Here is a 22,273-nt window from a genome sequence, read left to right as displayed (position 1 = left end):
AGGTGTCAAATATGAAACTTGAGAAAAGGAAGACCAGGATGTCCCCAAGAGCCAGACCTTGTATCTAAAAGGCTGGCAGGAGAAAAGTGAGGAGGAGACCTGGGGGTGAGGGGAAATTGGGACACCCAGTTTTGCTGGTTATTCATTGCGTAGTCTTGACTAGGTTATTTATCCGTCCTATGCTTCTGTTTCATAACTAAGAAAAAGAAGATGGTAAGCGTATACATGCTGACACTATTGCTAGTGTTATATAAACGGTCTCTGTAATGAGCAGAAGACCTGGAGTTAGTCAACACTCAGCATTTTATCATGGAAGCTCAAACAAGCCAGCTGGGTGTGGTGGTGCATGCCGGTAACCCCAGCTCTCTGGAGACTTACTCAGAAGGATCCTGCGTTCAGAGTCACCCCAAGCCACCCATACAGTTTGAACTAACGGATTCTCTCTAGTGAATTGAGTCTCCCCCTAGACCCTGTCCTGGGTCACATGGTAACAGAGGGACTCGTGACTCTTTGGAGAAAAGGCATGTCCGTGGTGTACACGCTTGTCACTCAGCCACACCTAAGTGATGTGAAGGAGACGGGCAAGATGGCAAAAACCTTCCAGTTCAAAGATGGAGCTCCGGTCCCACCAGGCCCCATCAGAAGCTCAGATTCAACACTAAAACAGCCCGAGGCGAAGCAGAGGTTCAGTGGAAGGCAGAAGGCGTGCATCCAGGAGTGAGAAGTCTCAGGCTAGTGTTTGTCTGGATGACTTGGTTTTCAGATCAGAATGATCCCTGTGGCCTGGACAAAGGATTAGCCCTGCCCATGCCTGTCACAGCCTGCCCAGCCCGTCACCTGGAAGCAAAACTCATTTTAAAATATGAAGCTAAGATTTCTCGCTTTATTTGGTGCCCATTTGGACAAGTGTGCTCCGAGCATTTCAAGAGCCACCGTGAATAACTGGTGCCCTGGCTAGAAGCAGAAATTCCATGCAGTTTTACAGGATAGAGATTTTTTTCTACTTAGCACTAAAAGATTCTACACTCAGGGTAAACTTGGCAGAGTTGCCTGGCTATAGAAAGTGTCAGCGTTTGGTCCCTTTTCCCCAATATTTCCAAGACACCTCAGTTGGGTTGTCTAGCTAGACTACTTCCTCCCCAAACTAAGGCTGAGGGAAAAAAAAAACCTGATTTAGTATAGTACAAAACAAGTTTTAGGACCTTAAGGAACTTTCCTTGAAAATTATCTTCTTTTAAATAAATATTTTATAATTCTATCATCATGTTTTACCCAACGAGGACAGAATTCAGAGAGTTGTTCAACTAGCATTTCTTAAGCAGTTTCTGGGTATCTGGTATCCCGTGAATAATCTGCAAAGTTGCTGTTGGAGGAAGGGGTCCACCAGGCTTGTGTTGTAGTAAAGAATGGGGGTGGCTTGGGGTTCGGGAAAGACAGCTCAGTCAGTCAGTGCTTGAGTTTGATCCCTACAACCCACCTACAAACAAAAATCTGGGTGTGATAATGCACATTTATAATCCCAGCTTGGGGAGGTGGAGACAGGCAGACACTCAGGATAACTCAGCAGCCAGCCTGGCTTCCTTTTGCAAGTTCCTGGCCAATGAGAAGCACTTTCAAACAGAATGAAGTGGACAGCTCCTGAGCAGTGTCACCAGAGGGTGTCCTCTGGACTCCGTACATACCCACACATGTGTGCACACAGAGAGAGAAGAGGGGTGCGTGAGTCAGGTGTAAATGCTGTAGGATTTCTTAAAGGACGAAGGAAGTGGGGCAAAAGGAGTCAGGAAATGTCTGCGGAGGCGGTGATGCCGCAGTGGTGATCTTAAGATTGATAGTTACATGGGAATGAATAGACAGAGGCTCCATGCTGGGGAAGGCAGCCTTTGCAAGGGCTAGGGGGCCCTGGCCGACCTGTGACTTGTGTTTTTTCCTCTCTGCTTCTGTTTCTATGCCTGCTGCCCCTTGGTTGAGGCCATTTCTCAACTCTACAATGGCTCCTTTCCCAGGACACATACCCACCCTTCTTGGTCCTATCGCCTTAGTAAGCGACCCAAGGCCAGACTCACTGCTGGCTCTCTGTGGGGGTTTCTTTGCCTTTCTTACCATGGTTGTAAAGATTACAATCTTCAAAGAAAGGTAGGAAACATAAATATAAGGCACTAAGTCAAATTAGCCACTATGGAAATGGAGAGTGCTCTTCCATTTTCTCCCTCATTTATATGAAAAAGAGCCTAGCTGTAAACTATGTTTAATAATTCAAGAAAACCCATGTGGTGTCACTGGTCAGATAAATTCTTTTTTTTAAACGAAGATAAGAATTCAGCGATCTCCAGCTTGAGACATCAAAAATCCCTGAGTGTTGCAGGTATGGCAATGATGTGTTCTGGCTACAGAATAATGGGGGGCTTCATTCAAACTCTTGAGTCAGAAGTCCCTGCTCCGAGTCAGCACACTCGGTAATGCACACTGTCATCCCAGCTCAGGTGAGACTGAGTCAGGAGAGTCAGAAGTTCAAGGTCATCCTCAGCTACATAGTGAGTTCGCAGGCCGTTCCGAGCTATATGAGAACATGTTTAAAACAAAACAAACAAAAAACCCAGCACAACCACACTGGAGAGTGATTGTGTCAGGTCATCTAGCTGTCTTTAGACCCCACATTGCATGGCTATAATTGGGATAATGGTAACATGTTCTAGGGGCTGGAAGCCGCAATCGTCTGTTGAAGAAGGATGGCTTTGTTAGTTCATTGGCTCATCTCCCTACACCCTTACAGGAGCTTCTGTGCATGCCCCATGGCAGCTTTTTCTCCCCCTGATAAAGAGGCACACTCCCTCTTAGGGTATAATAAGCCTGGGTTTTAGGATCAGGGAGGAAAACCTTTGAAGATGTTGTTTACAGGATAACTAGGGGCAGGAAACCCATAAATCCGGTTTACTGATAAGTCAGACAGGGCTGGGCTGCAGTCTTCCTCTGCTGCTTTGGTATAAAAATGTTTCCCCGGTGCAGGAATAAAGTAAGCGGTAGCCTTAGGCAGCAGTCAAGACTCTGGAGGCACAAGAAGCAGTGTTTACTAGGGCAGACATTCTTCCGTTAACTCTGAAATCCCTGCCATGCAGATGACATCTGTGTCCCTACCTGTGGTGGCACCAGTCTCTATGCCACACTTCACCTTTAGGGTGCCGTTCCCTTTCTGGGGATATGCTTCCGCTTCCAGCTTATTCTCCAAGAGTTTTTCTTCACTAACTTTATTACAGGTACTTATTAATATGTAGGCCAGATGATGGTGGCTTTTGAGAGATGGTTCTCTCCTTCCATCGTGTCAGTCCTGAGATCACTTAGGCAGCCACGCTTGGTGGCAAGTACCATAATCAGCAGAGAAATTTTGCTGGCACCATCACCTCCATTTTAATCATTATATCCCGAATCCAGACTATTCTTCATCACAATAGGTGGTATTTTTCTGTTAATATATGTGTGTATATGTGCGTGTGTGTGTGTGTGTGTGTGTGTGTGTGTGTGTGTGTGTAGAACAGAGACTGAGAAAACAATCTTCAATGCCTCCTCCACTATAAAGAATTGTCTGGCTCAGAGTGTCCATAGTACAATGGTTGGAAAACTCTGAGAATCAGAATTAGCCCAGGAGTCTACATTTTTAACAAGCCAGCCAATTAAATCTTAAACAGAAAAGACTCTTACCTTCATAACCACCTAATTCTTACTTTGTCATCCAAAGTTTAAAAAAAGAGAAAAGCCACTAAAATCCATTGAAGAAACAGGGGTTCTTCTCTTGACTCAAGCCTAGTCCATTCACGAAAGAGTCCCACGTCCTTCCATTCAGAATCCATTCTGTATGTCCCTTTTAGAGTCCTCTGTCTGAGATAGATATGGGTATTTGCCCAAGTTGACAATATGCCTTGCTGAGGCTGCTCAGAAAGGGGTATGCCACCAAGAAAGGCTGCAGGTGTGACTACAGAAAGGACAGAGGCCACCGTGGCTGCAGGTGTGACTACAGACAGGACAGAGGCCACCGTGGCTGCAGGTGTGATGAAAGACAGGACAGAGGTCACTGTGGCTGCAGGTGTGACTACAGAAAGGACAGAGGTCACCGTGTCTGCAGGTGTGACTACAGAAAGGACAGAGGTCACCGTGGCTGCAGGTGTGACTACAGAAAGGACAGAGGCCACTGTGGCTGCAGGTGTGACTACAGACAGGACAGAGGCCACCACCAAGCACTGTCTGAAGAGTTCAGCTCCATCCAGTATGACCACACAGGCCCATTTTCTATGTCAATTTAGATCTGTTACCAATAGCTTTAAAAAAACTTGGAAACCCACAGATTCAGCTTGGTTTTATGGTCAGCTCTCTAGGTAAACAGATGCCTGGCATAGCCACCGTTGCCAAAGCTCCTTCAGTTTCACCAGCCGGGTAGGGAGTGAGTCCAGTTGCCTGGGCCGATTGGCAAGTTCATCTTCCAACATAATAAAAAATGACTGTGCACTCCTACTAGCACAAATGGGAGCAGATATTTTCCCTTCTGTTTTCCAAGGTCAAGTAAACATTCCATCCTCCAAAGCATCCATCAAAGTCTGTGATGGGCCATCCTCCTAGTGAAGGAACCGAGTCCAGGGACAAGGCCACGGTGGCAAATGAAACCAGAGCTATCATAGTAGGGCCGTTGTGTGTAAAACCAGTACTGTGGACAAAGGGTCAGAGAGTCTGGGAACAGCAGCCAGCCGCTGACCTCCAGAAGCCACAACACAAATGCTCTGGTGGGAAGACAGTCCAGAGGTAAACACTGTACAGTGTGGGGCGCAGCAGGACATAGGGCCTGCAAAATCCCCTCATTAGTTCTAAAGACGAGATGCTTCTGCGTCTATGCATCTTTAGACGGATAATGACTTAGCACAGACATGCCACATCTGGGGTTACTTTCCGGCCAGTCACTCAGTGTCCTTCCTGCAAAGCAAAGCCAACGGCTCCTTACAAAACACTGGGGTCAGAACACGTATGCAGCTTGCCTGTAAGTGTCTTTCACCCCAATAAGAGAAGAGATTCCCCCAAATTGATACCACTGAAGGAGGGAGACCCAAGCTCCGACCTTCCCCACAGGCTTTTACAGACCAGCAGCTTCCCGCCTTGCACCAGCTCTCTCCCATGCCCACCCCTCTCCCTGACCTTCACATCCCCTGGAAGAGTCTGCCCTGGGGGATGGGGAGAAAGGGGTCTTGAGAGAGACTGTGACAAAATGTGGAGATTAGGCAAAGGGAAGCCATAGAGAGCAAGTCCAAGGCTTTGCTACAGAAGCTTGCCCCTACCTTTGCACGCTGCAGATGATCGAACTGCAACCAGGGGTGTTAATGTGGAGACCACGGTTTTGTGCACTCGGTCAGTCAAAGAAAGAATAAGTCCTCGTTTACTTTCCATTATTTAGTTGAAGGAGTTTAGCACCAAGGGTGTTGGGTCTGCAGCCCTGAGACACAAATGGTTGGATCCTAGCACTGCAGCCTGAGCCTTGAAAAGAGATGGCCAGCTACACACTTTAGATGGCTCTAATTATAAGTAGTGTGTCCTCCAACATGTGTGGGCTGGGAAAACTGCTAAGACTTGCTTGAGGAGGACAATAAAAATGAGTGCAGCCTTGGGCCAGATGAATCTGCTGCCATCCTGATCCTGGCCGTGCCATGCTGGACTTGGGATAATGTGCTCTCGCCCTTGGGCTGTGATCTCTGCACGACTGGCCTTGTGATGTGCTTTCTGAAGGCATTCTCACACAGTAACAAAGTGTGCTTCCTAAAATTAAGGGGGTGATGGGCCCCTGGAACCTGGCAAAATTAAGCTCTATTTGAGTTTAGTGTGCAGTAACAGGAGGGTTCTTTAGAGCGAGCCCAGAGAAGCTGGATGGGAGAGAAACATTACAGAATCTATTGTGCTGTGCAGAATATGGAGCCCTAGCTCACTGATCTGGGGACACATCTGGCACAGAGAGAAAAGGCCGTTCTAAAGCAGGTGTGCATCTGTCGGTCTCGGGCACAACTGAGTTCTCTGCCATGGTTCTGTCCAAGCACAAGTAACTGTCAGCTTGGCAGAGTTCTGGAAAGGTCATTTGGCATCAGACGGTGACTGGGCTGGCAAAACCAACAGATTCCTTCCACAACTGAGCGTCGGAGATTGTGGATCTAAGGGCACGTGAACTGAGATGGGTAAACACAGCCTTCCAGAGTGTAACCGATGAACCTGGCTTTTACATTTAGGAAATCAATTTGAGAGAACTTTGTGTTGCTGTTGGAGGGGGTCCCCTATGAGATGCAGGTCAGCCAGGCTGCACCTAGGATGAGTGAGGTCATGTTTCAGCCACAGTGCTCCAAGCACGCGTTCTTGTTTGCAAGGTCTGCCACCCGCAAGGCAGCGCTTCTGTTGACTCAGAAGTCCCCAGAGAGCCACCCAAAGCTCAAAGCTTTGTTTGGCTAAGCGATGTCCTGTTTTTTTAAGTCACTTTAATAATATACCTGTGGTCTGGTGCCCCATTATCAGGAGAGGGAAGAGGGCCGCAGGATTACGAGTGCAAAGCTCAGATCTCAGATACTGCTTACAAATGAAACAGAAGGAATCTGCCAACACCTCTGTTTTGATAGCCGTCAGATGCATAAAAATATATTTAAGATTTTTGGGAGGACTCACGCTGGTTTATTTTTCTTGGATATTTAAATGATTGACTCTTAAATATTTTATCTCTAAGTACGTTAAGGAATGTGCACCCTGAGTTTGAAATTTCCTTGTTTTGAGAGTTGATAAGAGAAAAAAAATGTTTTTCTGAAACTATGCTTTGGAAAACTCTTAGATACCCATATAGTAAATGGTAACAGTACAAGTTAAATTCAGTAGTCTATAAACAAAATGGACGTGGTGGGTCAGCCAGAAGGAAACACAGAACGATGGCTCGTATGGCCAAATCACCCAGCTACCTCCTGTTTACAATAGAACACATTCCATAAAACGTATGAGAAAAGTTATATTAAACAAAAAGAAAAAGCAAACGAGTGTGGCTGTCTAATAAAGGGAGATTGAACTGGATAGCAAGAAGAAAAAGGAGAGAAGACAGTGGTGACGTATTGCTGTCATGAGGACCACAGAGTGATGTGGGTAGTAGTGATTCTCCCGGAAGCTCCCATGATTCTGATCTACATGGAGTGACACACCCCCACCACATAGAGAGCCAATCTGAGACGGTGACAAAGAGAAGTTTGTAGACCCGCCTTCTTCTGTTCAGAGGAGAGCTAGGTGCATCTCAGTAATTGATAGAAGACATAAAAATGTTGATAAAGTATAAATGATTTGAATAATACAGTAAAAAAATAGCTGCTGGACAGATTAGGGATCCAGAGCAAAGTCCTAAATAGGGATTAGAATTTTATGGCTGTATAAGATGAGAGGTAAAATAGTTAGCAAGGTGTCTCTTTGGTTAGAAGTCACACACACACTGGTTCCCCACATTTTAACATCTCTGAAATTAAGATGATTCTGCTCATCAATAAAGCACCATGAATTAATGGGCAAATGTTTTCTTTAGTGGACCATAAAACAGGAGGTATCCCAGAGTGGGTTACTGGAATCTAGCTGGATATTTTCCATTCATCTGTATTGTAAAAGTAAAAGTTAAAAAAAAATGGAATATACTTAAAAACTCCTGCTCAGTCACTTCCTCTCCACCATCCACCTGAGGACTTGCTTCGTACAGAACACAGCCATGTCTAGAATGAAAAAATTAAATATCAATAGCTAACAAAGCTACCAACCGATTATTAAAATCTTGCATGCTTCAAAACTCACAGCTGAGTAGTCTATGAGCCAATGTGAGTTAAGGATCGCTTGGAACTGATTGATTGCAGAGGCACCACATACCAAAACCTCCTGTGTAGCCAAAGTGGCTCTCGGAGGGAAATTCATATTCCTAAGTGTTTGTATAAGAAACAGAAAAATAGTGATAGGTCATATCTGCATTGAACTTGAGAGATCAAAGTACAAAATAGTTAGAAACCTAAAAAATTACATATCTAAAGGGCAGGAGCTGGGAGGACGCCTCAGCTGTTGAGAAGAGTTGATGCTCTTTCAGAGGACCAGAGTTCAGTTCCTGTCCCCCATGTCAGTCAGCTCATAACTGCTTAGAACTCCAGCTCTGGGAAATCTGATATCCTTTTCTGTCCTCCATGGGCACCCAAAGCACATGTGTACACACAATGCAGACATGTGTGTGCACATAAATAAATAACAAAATAAGCCTTTCAAACAAGCCACACAAAAATAATGAGACAAGAATGGTGTGGAGAGCAAGGTAGCTTTTAGTTGAATATAGCAGATATGACGGGAAACAGGCATGGATCCTCAGTGCTGTGTTCGTGCTGGAGAGGTTCCCTGAGAAGACCAGCCAAACCTAGTGCTGTCACCGCTGGGCAGGGGTGAGGTCACTAACACAGCAGATGGAGAGAGCAGTGCATGCTGGGAGCACCCCTGCTTTTCTCGGTTTCCTTTCTCACAGGGAATGTTATGAAATATTGTAGTTTATATTTCATCTCTGTTCACCCCAGCTAGAATTTGTCCAATTGCTCTGAGCCCCTCAAGTGGTGAAGTGGTGGAACCCTAAAGCAGTTTCTGGCCACTGTCTTGTTAGGATTTGCTTGCCTTAGGGCTGGAGAGCAGAAGTCAGGGCCTCCTGCATGCTAGGCCTGGGCTCTCCAGCTAAGCCTCAGCTTTTGTGCTGTTTTGGCTGCACTTTTCCTAGTCTCTTGTTTCTTGGTCCCTCCCTTTCCAACTTTGACATATTAAGCTTTTAGGTGTCACGATATCAGATAATCAAGCGTGTGTGAGTTGTGCGTTTATTAAGCCCAGCCTCTGAGTCAGAGCCTGGGGGAGAAGTGTGTGCTGCAAGCACACAGGCCTTGGAGAAAGGCCGGTGTGTCCATTCACACCCACTCCTGGGTGGCCCGGGCTAAGCCAGGGGGGCTAAGACTTGGGGTGATCACTGATCAGCTATGAAAGAGAGCTAATTCCACGGGGTGCACAATTTATACAGGTTCAAAAGCAGGATCCGTGGGTAGAAACATCAAAAGAAAGAGAAGGAAAGGGGGAAAGGGAGAGATATCCATGTGGGAAATGGAATCAGAAGTGGAGGGAGCCTGAGATCCCCTTCCCCGACACTGAGCTAACTGACTGATATTTAAACACAAAGTCACTAGGCTAGGTCATGACAGAATGGGAGGTGCTCGGCCCAACTCAGACTATGCAGTTTACAGTTGGTGTAGCACACTGCACCTTGTCCTGAGCTCTCAGGTCTTTTTCTCTCTTATTCAAAAGCTAGTGAGAAGGCTCAGTGGGTAAAGGTGCTTGCCACCGAGTCTGATGGCCAGATTTCCATCCCCAGAGCCATCCCAGGAGAAGGAAAGAACCAGCACCTCAAAGTTGCCTTCCACCTCCACGCACATAGACACGTTTGTGCATGTGAGCGCATGCACACCACACATACACAAACACAAACGCACACCACACACACACACAAACACACACCACACACAGCCACATTACACACACCACACACATACTACACATACCAGACTATACACACCACACACGTCACATTATATATCACACACATACACACACTACACATACCACACTATACACACCACACACACACCACACACATACTACACATATACACCACACACACTAGTGTAATTTTTTTAATTATAAAGCAGATCTTATCTAGGACTGGTACAAATCATATCATTTTATTCCTCCAGAGCAAGCAAATATTCCCTTTCTCCTCTATAGAATAGCCAGCTATTCTATGGCTCTCAGCTATGAGCCAGGTCTCTCAGGGATAAACAAACATTTTTCAAGGAACAACTAACTGTCTCACCACATGCACTAGGCCACCAAGGAACCCCAGAAGTTGAGTTTGTTTCTCCCTCCCCCGGTGCCACAGCAGCAGGACCCCAGCCAGCATTCCTTTGCCTTCCCCGGGGCTGCTGAAGCAGATGTTCATTTACTCAGTGCCCAGAGGACTTTTTTCCCCGTTTCTTCCAAGATTAAAAAGCACTTGAATAAGTGACAACCAGGATATTTCCTAGGATCTTTTAAACACAGCCCAACACCAGGAAAGTGGCTTCACTGTCCCGTCCAGGAAGCTTGAAAGCAGTCCCGATCTTGCCCGTATCTCCCAAATTCTCAGACTTAGAAAAGGCACCCGCAACACTTGAAGTTCTTAAGACCATCATAGACGGTCCAAGCCCAACCTAAATATATGCCTGTGTATCTTTATGAGGAAGACATGGCGGCCGTCAAGTTTTTAAAGTGAGTCCGGTTTCCCCCAGATACCATGTATGGTGAGCTCCTGCATTCCACACTTGCCCACTATCCCACCTGGACATTTGATAATGGTTCAATCTTCCCTCTGGAATGCCCTCCTCTCTTCCCATCCACCCAGCGTCACTGTGTCTGAACATGTTACAGATGGTGCCCTGTCCTAGCTAATGTCATACCCTCACTCTGTGAGCTCTGCTCTGTGTTATCCCCTAGCCAAACTGCCTGCCACCTGCGTTTCTCTCTGAGATGGCCCTTGGCCATGGCCCTGTCTTCCTAGCAGGGCTAGGATTTGTTTCAGGACAGGAATAGATCGATCGATAGATAGATTAGATAGATAGATAGATAGATAGATAGATAGATAGATAGATAGATAGATGATAGATAGATAGATAGATAGATAGATAGATAGATAGATAGATAGACCGACCAAACTATAGTTTACATATCTGCATAGTTTCTGAGTACTTAGAAAGCCAAACTTCCTCCATAATATTCTCACTATTCTGACTAGTTCCTGTGCTTACTTAGAAACTGCTGGAATTTAAAGACGTAGTATTTGAATGTCCTCAGTAAGGACAACAGAGATGTCATCGTCATTTGATTCTTACAAACTCCGTCAGCTAGGGAAGCAGGTGGTGGGAATCGCCTGGTGGAAATCACACGAGGAGAGATCTGCTTGTGGGTTCCAGAGACTCCGGTAGCTGTATCCTAGAGGGAGTCTCGGCTTCCAAAGCCCGAAGCTTGCAGGCCATTCAGTTCGTTCAGATGTGGAAGTTCTTTCACGTTCCCCACAGGAACAGCCCCCTGCTTCCCGACTTGTTTATTAGGGAATTCCACAGAGGCTGAGGGGGCTTACACCCAGGGGTTTTCTGTCCTAGGCTGAGGGAGCCCACACCCAGGGTTTCCCGGTGATGACTGTACCGTCTCCAGTGCTGCCGGCCTCGTCGCTGTCCTCGCCTCTCCAGTGGCAGGAAGGAATCTGTGTGTTTAGTTATGTCGCCCTCGCTAGTATTTGGTCAGCCTCGGCGGGGCTTAGGTTTACCATTAGAAAATCCCCTTGGGTTGTATTTTCATGGATGCTAGGGTGGCAAGCTAGGGATTTGGGTTTTTCAAATATGCAACCAGGGACTCCTTCACAACACACACACACACACACACACACACACACACACACACTGTAGGGCCAGTCAGTCAAGTTAGCACGAAGTTGTTCACAGGAATCAGGCTCATGCCTCTGAGCCAAGCCCGGGTGCAGAGCACGGAAGCGAGGAGAGAAGAGGAAAGCAAGCCAAGCAGACTGAAGGACACCCATGGGCTCTTGCAGACTTGTCTCGGGTAATCAGTCAGGCCTGGGAAGGAACGGTTGTCTCAACTATATGTTTGCAGAGAAGACAGAGGGGCTGGATGGCCTGCCACATCCCCTGTATTTATTTGAGGGGATGTCGTCACCTGTCAGAGTCCACAGCCAAGCTCTGCGGTGAGGCTGGTACAGCTGTCCCTGCAAAAATCTGAGGCAGGGGTGCAGCTTCCTGAGACGCTGTGACAGACGTTAACCTGCCATGTTCTCATTTCTTCCTAGCTAGCCAATAGTGAGGTGGCCACCTTGAGTCATTCCTTTTGACAAATCTTTCCATTTAAAACACTGCACTTTGCTTAAAGGTAGAAAAGTGACGAAATCAGATGTGTGCTGTGGATGCATAAAGCCTGTGAATGCAGCAGCGGCGGGGTGCGGGAGGGGCATGAAGAGAGCCCCTGTAAGACATGGGAAATGCTCAGATAGAGTTAAGGAAAGCACAGGCACCTAGAGTTTGCCATGGACACCCATTGCTCTGTCTTTCCTGCCCAGCTACATGGTTTGTGATTGCAAAAACTATATCCACCTTTGTGTCTGTGACATGCTTTGAGAAGGCACATAGTAGGTGCTCATCCGTGTTGGGTGTGACAGACACGTCCCTCAGCTAGCCCCGAAAATCACTTGCCCAAGCAGTGAAAGTTAGAAAGGGTATTCTGGGAAGAAACTGGGCGAAACGTGAAGCGGACACTGGCCCAGGTGCCACTGAGCACCGAGTCAGAAGGGAGCTGGGAGACTGTGGGGAAATGAGACAGGGCTGGGGGCGGAGCAGCCTGAACCATGCCCGCAGAATGTGCAGGGTGGGTCTTAAGGGGTTGGCGGGCTCCCTGAGGCTGTAACAAAGAACTTGGGAGCTTGTTTGTACACGTGGCTGTCCTTTTCTGAAGAAAGGGGCGTGTCGCTCTCACCATCTTCCCCAACATTAGGAACATTATAAGTACTGGCAGGCGGCGAAAGAGGAGCAGGTTAGGGGTGAGGGTGCTGAGTAGAGAGTGGGACCCTGGAAACCTGGGGTTGCACTTGGAGATTCTAAACCTCAGTGGCAGTGGACAGGGCCGAGGCCGGTTGAATTAGGGTGTGGGTCAGAGGGCAGGGCATGGCAGCGGGGGGAGAGAAGGGTAGGAAAGGGAAATTTACTTAACTTCGGGGCTCCAGCAGGGGTTGACAGAAGTGGAGAGCAAACAGGTGTGAGGGAGAAATGCAAGCTCAACCTGGACCACTGTGCTTAAGATGTCAGTGGGAAGGAAAACGGGGGCCAGTCCAGGCTCAAGATGGAGACTTGTGTGTCTGTATGGAGACAAGAGTTTGAGTCAGGAAGTAAAATGAGACCTTTCTGGAGAGGGCTAGAAAGAAAGCAACGGACCAAGGACGGGGCCAGGAGCCACAGAGCAAGATAACCAGACTTCACACGAACCTGAGTCCACCAAATGAAGAAGTAGGACTGGCTGACCTAATAGTTAAGGAAATTAAGGAGTTTTCTAATGGTGGGGTAGGATGGCTCCACAGGGCATTCCGGCTTTTCCATGCCAGCCGACGCCTGTGAAGAAGCTAGGAGGGAATGGTCAGAGGTGGAAGAAGGGGTAGGGCAGGTGGGACTGCCCAGCACAGATGCAGAGGGCTAGAGTTTCAGCGAGGTGAGGGGACAGGTTTGGCAGCTGAGCCAGAAATACGGCGAGAAGACGCAAGCTCCAGCCTTGCCCATGCAGAACGTCTCAGCAGCAATAAAATGACTTAAATTTCATCTTTCAAAATAAAACTTGCCCATGCTCCACTGGCTCTGTCTGGGCAGGAAGCAGGGCTCTGTGCGGCCAGCTAGAAAGGCTCTGCATTCCTCAGAGCCCTGGAATGTAACTGTCAGAGCTGGCCTAAGGGAGAGAGAGCAGGGTGCAGCCCTCCGTGCCCCTCTGCCCTGCGGCCCTGGGCTGACTCTGTATCCCCACTGAAGCAGGGACAAGCTGACAGCTGATAGTCCCTGACTGAGCATGCTCCTCTCATTAGCAACAGCCCCATTTAGAACAAGCAGATTGCTGTGATGTCACAGGTGGGTGACCAGAGCTGCCCTTGGCTGGAGGGTCTCTTTCCCTTCAGGGCTATCAGTGTGTTGCAGACACAACCAGCTTAGTAGCAAAGAACAGGGGACTATGGGAAGGAAGAGAAGAGGGGAACATTGGAGCCCCATGTCATCGGCCTGTCCCCAGGCGTCCTGTGGATATCGTCCAATCAGCCCAACACTCAGGGGGCACCAGCAGACACTCAGTTTTTAAATGCTATGTGTTCAGACAGCCCAGCCCTCTGAAAACACAAGTGGCTTCAATAATTCGGAGCATCAACACTGTCCAACTTAGCAGAGACCGCGAACCTGCAGTAAACCACCACCCACGATCTTGGGCTCCTGTCCCATCTCTCCTGGGGCACGTGCTTCTCAAAGCACCGTTACTGCCGTCACCCTGATGCTAGGGTGAATGAGACTGGGGCCACATAGTCGGGACAATAAAGTGTGCCTTCTTCCTGCCTCAATTGTGAGGGAACTGACATAGAAGGAGCTCAATATTGTCGTTCGGGCTATGGGGTAAAGCCTGGCTGAATGTGGCCAAAAATGGGCTGGAACTGTGTTGAACGGGTTTATCAATCCACACTGGACAGGGCGCTGGCCAGAGAAGACACTTAGTGGGGGTTGAGTTACCCAAAATTGTTTAGTTAGAATTTGGGGCACCTTGCTTTCTAAGGTCCTAGGGTGACTTTTCTTCTCTTACTCTAGAGAGCCCCTCCTCAGATTGTGAAAGCACAGGCCTCAGAAAGCCTGCTGGAGTAGGGCAGCCAGGGCAATCCACCCTGGAGCAGCACAGGCCCAAGAGACAAGGCAGGGCAGATCCAGGCGTGCCCTGAGCTCTTGCCCTATTGCTGAGTGAATAGGGAGGAAAGGACAGACCTGGATCACACACGCTCTGCCCCAACACGGGAGGAAATGTCGGGAGTGGGGAAGGAACGGTCCTAACTGTCACTGTCTCCAGGCCCTGCAGGAAGAGGCTTTCTCAGCTGCGCCCAGACCATGGGCATTAGGCAGATTCCCAGCACAGCCCGGCTTGAAGACTCGGGTTTCACATTTCTTTACATCCAACAAACCCAGGCTCCTGCTAGTTCCTCCTCCCTTCACTATGGCAACCCCCAAAACAAAACAGAAAAGGGCAGTGGTGCTAAGTTTTGTGTCAATCAGAGGCCTCTGTCTCCTACAGCAAACAAGCCCAGTCATGATCCCACACCCCTCCCCCGTGCTATGCTGTGGGTAAGAAATCCGAAATCCCTAGACTCCACCCACCAAGACAAGGTTTCGCTTTGTGTGTTTGCAAATCTTTACCTTTGAGTGCAATGCCGTCCTTGTCTTAAAGAGAGCGGCTGCCCTCATTTTGCGAGCCTAGGGAAGCCAGATGAAGCTGACATTCAGAGAATGCCACCCCAACCACTGTGCTCCCGTGAGAAGGGAGCAGGGTTGAGCACCCCTCACCTTCGGATTTCATGCAACCCCGCCAGACTACATGTTCCGTTCTGTAGCGGCTCTGTGTGAGTGTAGCGTGGGGGACAGGCTTGAAGTTGCTCACTGAAAAAGCCCAGCACTCCCCAGCTGGACGGTATACCCCCAGGGGCTGTGGCCTTGACCACCTGCTTCGTTTCCACCTGGTGTCCTGGGCATGCTGTGCCAGAAACAGGCAAACAGCTCTGTGGCTTCCCACGGGGTCAGCATTTGTTGAATAACAATAATTCACACGGTTTGGCTGTTTCGGTGACAGCAATTTGTTTTATAATCCGTCGATCCTGGTGGCCTGGGTGAGATAAAAACAGGTTCTTGTATGCCAATTTTAATGACTAATATTAACTCTTATCACACATCACACAATCCATATATTGACATGCATATATGTGGCTTACACAATAACGACAGAGTTCAGGAGGTGCCAGGAGAGGGAGGGTTCGTTAGAGAACTGGGTCAGTGCCAGCCGGGACAGGGCTGCTGCTGGCATCAGGGTGTGAAAGCCACAAGGTTGCAGCTGTGAGGAAAGACTGAACGAGAAGCATCCAGAGCTGGAAATGGTGGGTTGAGGTCCAGGACCAGATGGGTGAGCAGGTGGATGGGCAGGCAGTCGCATAGACAGTATCAACAATAGGGCACCCAGACAAGCTGAAGCTCCGGGGAGGTCTTTGCTTCTTGGTCCATGATGCACTCAACAGGTGTTAGATGACAGGTTGGTGCGGAGCCGTACCATCCTAGTATTATGTGTTCATTACTTTGTGGGGTCCAGATGAAGGAGTTACACCCTTTCCTTGGTCTGATGTACCTAATAACTTCGTGAGCCTGGCTTACGTGATATGATTTTAATGCATTAATACATCTGTGTGCCCACACAGTCGCAATTCAGACACAGTGAACTTCTAGTGTGGTTCCATCCCCGCCCGGAAGATGTCGTGCATCATTCTGTGCCAGACGGTGCCTGACTGGTGGTGCAGTTTCTGGTACACACAGAAGGTGCATTTCTTCTCCTCCCTCAAATGTAGTCAGCAGATACGTGTAAAATGGAGTCTTCTGGGGCATTCTTTAACAAGTACAGTTATATGCAATATGTAATAACTCACAGTAGGGTGTAGCCTGACTTAACACAGCCAGTCAAGACAAGGCCTTAGAGACAGAGTTACCTGAGGGCAGTTACTGGCCCAAATGAATGGCCCCGCTAGAACCCAGGCTGTGTCCACATAGGCCTGATGGACAGGCAGGGCAGAGGCCCAGCACACACTGATCCAGAATCAGGTTGTGTGCAGTAGTAGCCCTTGAGTCTTCTGAATTCTCACCCAGGAAGAAGTCTTCCAGAGCAGGTGTCATTTAAAACAGAATGGGCCAAGAGTGAGCTGGTAACACTGAGGTCAGACTTCAAGGAGGCAGGGCAGTTTGCCCTAGAGCAAGGTACAGAGCACAAGACAGAGTACAGTCTATAGTGGCTGGACATAATCTGGTGTATATTCTAGAACATTCCAGATAACTCTTGGCCACAGACAGAGCCTGTACCTTGGCATGTGGGGAAGAATGGAGATGTAAAAATCTTCCTCTAGGAACTTGATGAAGATGAAGAAGGAATGACTAGGTTAGAGCAACTGAGCTAGTTATGAGCCTCAAGAAGTGAGCCCTATAAATGCAAGTTTCTTGTCCTGAGCGCCTATTCCAAAATATCCAGCAACCACTTCCCAAATTACCACACAGAGGCTTACAAGTTATAAATGCTTGACCAATAGCTCAGGTTTATTACCAACTAGCTCTTACATTTTAAGTTAACCCATATTCCTTATTTACACTCTGCCACATGGCGGTATCTTTATTAGCATGGCACATTCATTTCCTGCTCCTTCTGTGTCTGCTGCCAACTCCTAACTCTACCCTTTTCCTTTCCATAAACGTTAGTTTGGTTGCCCCACCTATATTTCCTGCCTGGCTACTGGTTGATCAGCATTTTAGTAAACAAATTCAAGTGGCAAATCTTTATAGTGTACAAGAGGATTATTCCACAGCATTTCCCCCTTTTTGTCTAATTAAGATTATTCCACAGCAGAGCCCCACACCAAGAATCTAGGACTGTCGAGTTACTTCGATCTGCGCCCCTTAGCTCTGCCCACTAAGCACAGAGCAGAGACACAATACACACTCGCTGTGTATGTTCCTGATGAGCTGTTAGCTCCAGGTCTGTTTCTAGAAAACAAAGGGCATTCTTTCTTATTTGGTAGTGACATTTATGAACGTGGCACCGATGACTTCAAGAAACACTTGGAACCTCGGCAACAGCTTTCTCCAAGGCACAAGAAAATGTTTAAACACCCCACCCTGGGCCTTGGCATGCGGAGAGGGCGCCTTGCTAAACCCCCTCTTCCTCCTCCACTTCAGTTAGGTGGAATACGACTCCTTAGGGGCTGTTGCAGAACCAGCCTCCAGTGTCCACTCTGGATGTCTTAGAAGCTTCTTCACCCGCCATGGGGCAGTTCTCTGCCCTTGCTGCCCACAGTCTTCCATGGGAGTGTAGAAGCGTGCTGCACAGCATCTCAGCCCCTGCTTGAGTTTATCTGAGGCAGAAACAATCAGGGAGGGGGTGACGTGTACAATGTGAATAGCTGAAATCTGCAGTCTTTGTGGAGACTGAAGTTTTATAAGCCTCTTGGTGACCAAACCACTTATTATTCCAAGTGCAGACAGGTTTACGATCTGAAATGCTCACTGTGTTGGTTGCTATGGGAAAACAGAGGAAAGTTCCAGCTCGGAGTTTGAAGTGATCACTTGTATGGGAAGGCCTGGCCCTCTCCTCTCCACTCCCATCCCGTGCCCCCTGCTGCCGTCAGTTGCTACAGAGGCAATGGCTTTCTCACTTCTCTCTGTCACCTAGAATACAGAGACAGACCACAAGACTTGCCCTTAACTAACAAGTGACTTCTCGTCAACACCGCTAACGATACGCTTCGTTCCAGACTTCGGTGCGTGGGTCCAATGGGCCTTCCTGCCATGGCCTTGTCTGCTGTTGGACCCTTGCTTTTCCCCCACCCCACACTCTGGCTGCCCAGCCCTGCACCTGAGCCTGAGGCCTGGCTCCCTTGAGGGCAATCCCACATTCCCAAACCTTGCCTTCTTGGCTGGAGCCAAGGGTGTTTCGTTCCCTGGCTTTTCGGTCAAAGACATTCCAGAGATTTCCAGGGAATGAGAGCTGCCTTTAAACCTCTTCCAGAGTTCTACCGAGCTCTCAGAGTGGGAGTGACTCATATCCTGGCTCTGCCATTAGCTTGTGGGGTCCTAGACAGGCCACCCAGCCGCCCTCCTGGGTAGCTGTGGGAGGGGGACAGCCTTCAGAGCCTGGGAGCGCCGTAAATGGTCTCCCTAAAGACCGTGGTGGTGATTCGGCCTGGTGGCAAGCCTCCATCCTCCTGAGCCCTTCTTCAGATCCCACAGATCACTGACGGAATAATCTTCCCTGTGTTCATGCTCGTGTCCAAGACCTCCACACAAATATTCTAAAGAAGCCTCTTGGGATATTTCTCTTTTTGAACAATTTTTAAAGGAAAGAGAAAATACAGATTTCAGAAAGAGCTGAATTGCCCTACCAGTTAAGATACTTTAACATTTTAGTACATACCAATGAGCTGTCAGTGAAAATGCCCAGTGTGGGGCAGACACCTATAATCTTGGCGTTCGGGAGATGGAGACTAAAGGATCAGGAGTTCAAGGTCAGCCTGAGCCACAGGAGACCCTGCTTCAAAACAAACAAAAAGCTACTGGTAAAATTGTTAGTAAATGGTGGAGACAATCTTCCTGTCCCTCGCTCTTTTCTCAGTGCACAGAGATCTCTTTATGCCAGGAATTGTCTCCCTTGTTTAAATGTTATTTGATAGCATGTTCCAGCATAGCAGCTGATAGCTTGATAACTGCACATTAAGAATTTGCACAGCCACCCTTTTTACTTGTATTATTATAACTTAAGAAAATATACCTGATGGTTTTCTTAGGCCAAAGGTGGGGCTGCCAGTTTCACTGAGGCAGCTTTTGATGTGCATAGTGGTGCCCCATGCTTCCAGAAAGCTGTGGCCTGTGTAGCTGGCAGGGAAGGACCTAGACTCATAATCCTGGGTGCTTCCTGAATCAGCAGTCTCAGAATGTGACAGCTGATGACAAGTGGAACATACGTTCACTACTTGATGATCAGGGAACGTGTAGAAGCCGTTAAAACTGACCTCGGCTGCCAGGCTACCCTACCACACACAGCCACATGAGCTGACTGCCAGTCTCTCAGCCACACTACCCTCCCCTGACAGCTGGCAGAAGTGGCCCTGTCCCCTTTCCGATGTGGCCTCTCATCAGTGGTTCTAGACTTTCCACCCACACCCGAGGAGGCTGTTGCACACACTCCTGGGTAGGGTGTGGGGCTGAATCCTAAGTAGGGATTGTTCTGAATCAGCCCAGGTTGGGGCAGAACCCCAGGCCTTGGGGACTGAAATCTGACTGTACCCAGAGACAAGGCACAGTCTTAAGTCACCTCTGCACCTGTAAGATGGATCATTCAGAACGATCCCCAAATAAAGATCAGAGGCTCCCTGAAACATCAAATCTATTTCTCTTGAAAATCAGCCAAAGAGGAGATTTATGGAGCCTTGACCCTGAATGATGGGAATAGTCTCACTCAGGTGTGCGTTGCACTGTGAACTTATCTAGACCTCAAATTTACCATCGTTATGTGGGGAAGGGGTGGAAGGGGAGACCCCAAGCTCCCCACCTGTCACTGACCATCCTCTCTTTGCCCACAGTCAGACGGCTCCATCCTGGCAATTGCCCTGCTGATCCTCTTCCTGCTGCTGGCCCTGGCGCTGCTCTGGTGGTTCTGGCCTCTCTGCTGCACAGTGGTAAGTGAGCCAACTTCAGGCCATAACAAGCAAGGGTCACCTGAAGACCCCAGGTCCATCAGTGGGGGTCGGGGAGACCAGAAACTGCAACAGTAGGAGATAAATCTTGCTTGTTTTTTTTGTTTTTTGTTTTTTTGTTTTTTTGTTTTTTTTGACAAAACCAGGCTTGGTCACTTGGACTTAGGAGGAGCATGAGTCTTCAGGATGGGCAGGGGCAAGACCACCAATGGCAAAGCCATTGGGTACAGACATGTAGAAGGCAAAGATTAAAGCATATGAGTTTGGTATTGGAAAAGCATGCAGCTGGCTGGGTGTGTTCACTATCTAAAAGCACGTTGCTGGAGTTGGGATCTATTGATACTTCGTACCATGCTGGGGTTATATCGGTGGGAAATGTTTCCCAAAATAAACCTTTCATGACAGGAAGCAGTGTCATCCAAGGCAGGATTGTTTTGCAATTTTCAAAATAATTTTAAGCGAATTTATCTGGTTTAAGTCCCCAATGCCTGGGAAGGCAGCCAGCGTTGTCTTCATGTGGTCTCCTTTGTAAGGCTGAGGGTTCCTGGGTGAGGAAAGATCCTGGAGACAGACAGACAACCGCATTCTGTTTGTGATGCTGTTGACTGCCCCGCCCCTTGTTGCTGACCCTTAACCTGCACCCCAGTGTTTCAAGTGCCCTCCAAACTCTGTGTTGACCACTCACTTCGGGGACCCTGGCTGGGGCAGGATGAAGTCATGTGTTTCCAGAATGGGAGTGTGGTGTGCAAGAAAGAGGGCCTCCCCACAGAGACCCATTCAGAGGTTTCTGGAAAGTTCCTACACCCTGAGAGACTGCACCCCACAGTCCTCTAACTAACAGGCAGTGTCTTTGTGAGCCATGGTCCCCAAACCTCCCTCTGTCGTTCTTCCTGCCATTCCTCCAAGTGTGGAAAATGTCACTTGGACCCCATAACTGTATCCACGGTAAGGAAACAGCTGGAACCGTGGAGGGCTTACAGAGTGTGGGCACAGGCGGCCTCTCTCCAGGATCAGATTCACAGTGTCCAATAACCTGCAAGGCCTCCACCCTAGACAGATCAGTCTTAACCTCTTATACTCTACTTACCCAAGGAGGGACGCAAAGTGGGACCAGACATCAGGCCCTTAAATTCTCTTTCTGAAAACACAGACAGTGCATACGTGTCCTCCATCCTGGCTCCAGTGCCAGTGAATTTACTGCCCCACTCCCACATGTGCCCCTTGCTGAGTAGGCACCGTGTTCCCCGTGTCTGCTCACGCTTCCAATATCTCTGCTCACTTTCGCCTGTATCCTGTGTCTTTTTCTCCAGGTTTTCTCCAACCCTCCTCTCCTCATCTTATCCCCAGACAGTGTCAGTAAATTCAGTGACTGACTACTTCATGTGGTCACCTATCCCTGGTGTGGCTATAAACAACCAGGCCATGCTCCATTACAGGGAACCCCCGGGCATCACGTTTGCAGGCCCCTCTATCAGAACGTCTGTTCTCTGGTTTCCAGGGGACCTTGTGAGCAGTTTTCTAGCAGTTTTGTAAAGGCCCCATTTGATTCATTTTCTTGAATCTCAGGGACTCTTTAACACATTAGCCTGTTGGCCATCTCTGGTGACCAACTAGAACTCGATATGCCTTAAACTGAAACTAGAATAAAGTCTTCAGATACCGCCCTCCATCCCTGTCATGGACTGAATTGTAGGTTCAGACACCCACTCCCAGCATCACCAAGGAGCTTGCCAGTGGTTTGTGTGATTTAAACCCAGTGCAAGCAGACAGCGGCTCATCCAGCATTGTGGGCTCGGACAGGTATATGTGTTCCCTGATCGCTCTCCAGCCTACACCACCCATCTGGATCTTCTCACTCCACTACTTAGGAAATGAGTTTTCACTATGCATCCCTGCCCTCCTCTGCATCCCCGTCCTCCCCCTCTATCCCTGCCCTCCCCTCTGCATCCCTTCTCTCCTCCACATCTCCATCCTCCCCTCTGTATCCCTGCCCTCCCCTCTGCATCCCTCCTCTCCTCCACATCCCCGTCCTCCCCCCTCTGCATCCCTGCCCTCCCCTCTGCATCCCTTCTCTCCTCCACATCTCCATCCTCCCCTCTGTATCCCTGCCCTCCCCCTCTGCATCCCTGT

The 22,273-nt window shown here is 48.5% G+C and overlaps 1 protein-coding gene across 2 annotated transcripts in view; it reads left to right on the top strand.

The window, feature by feature from the left end:
- The window catches only part of Antxr1 (ANTXR cell adhesion molecule 1), a 182,556-nt gene that overhangs the window by 91,484 nt on the left and 68,799 nt on the right, over positions 1 to 22,273 (top strand). For both annotated transcript variants that reach the window (XM_050165398.1, XM_050165399.1), the window contains exon 13: positions 20,030 to 20,125. In XM_050165398.1, the coding sequence (XP_050021355.1) occupies positions 20,030 to 20,125 (96 nt within the window). The remainder of the gene's footprint in view (positions 1 to 20,029; positions 20,126 to 22,273) is intronic.

The sequence above is a fragment of the Alexandromys fortis genome, unplaced genomic scaffold (assembly GCF_014885135.2).
Source record: "Alexandromys fortis isolate MF-2015 unplaced genomic scaffold, M_Fortis_MF-2015_v1.1 scaffold_158, whole genome shotgun sequence".
In the NCBI taxonomy this organism is placed as follows: domain Eukaryota; kingdom Metazoa; phylum Chordata; class Mammalia; order Rodentia; family Cricetidae; genus Alexandromys; species Alexandromys fortis.
The sequence above is the reverse complement of the archived record's forward strand: the minus strand, read 5'-3'. Positions and strand labels throughout refer to the sequence as shown.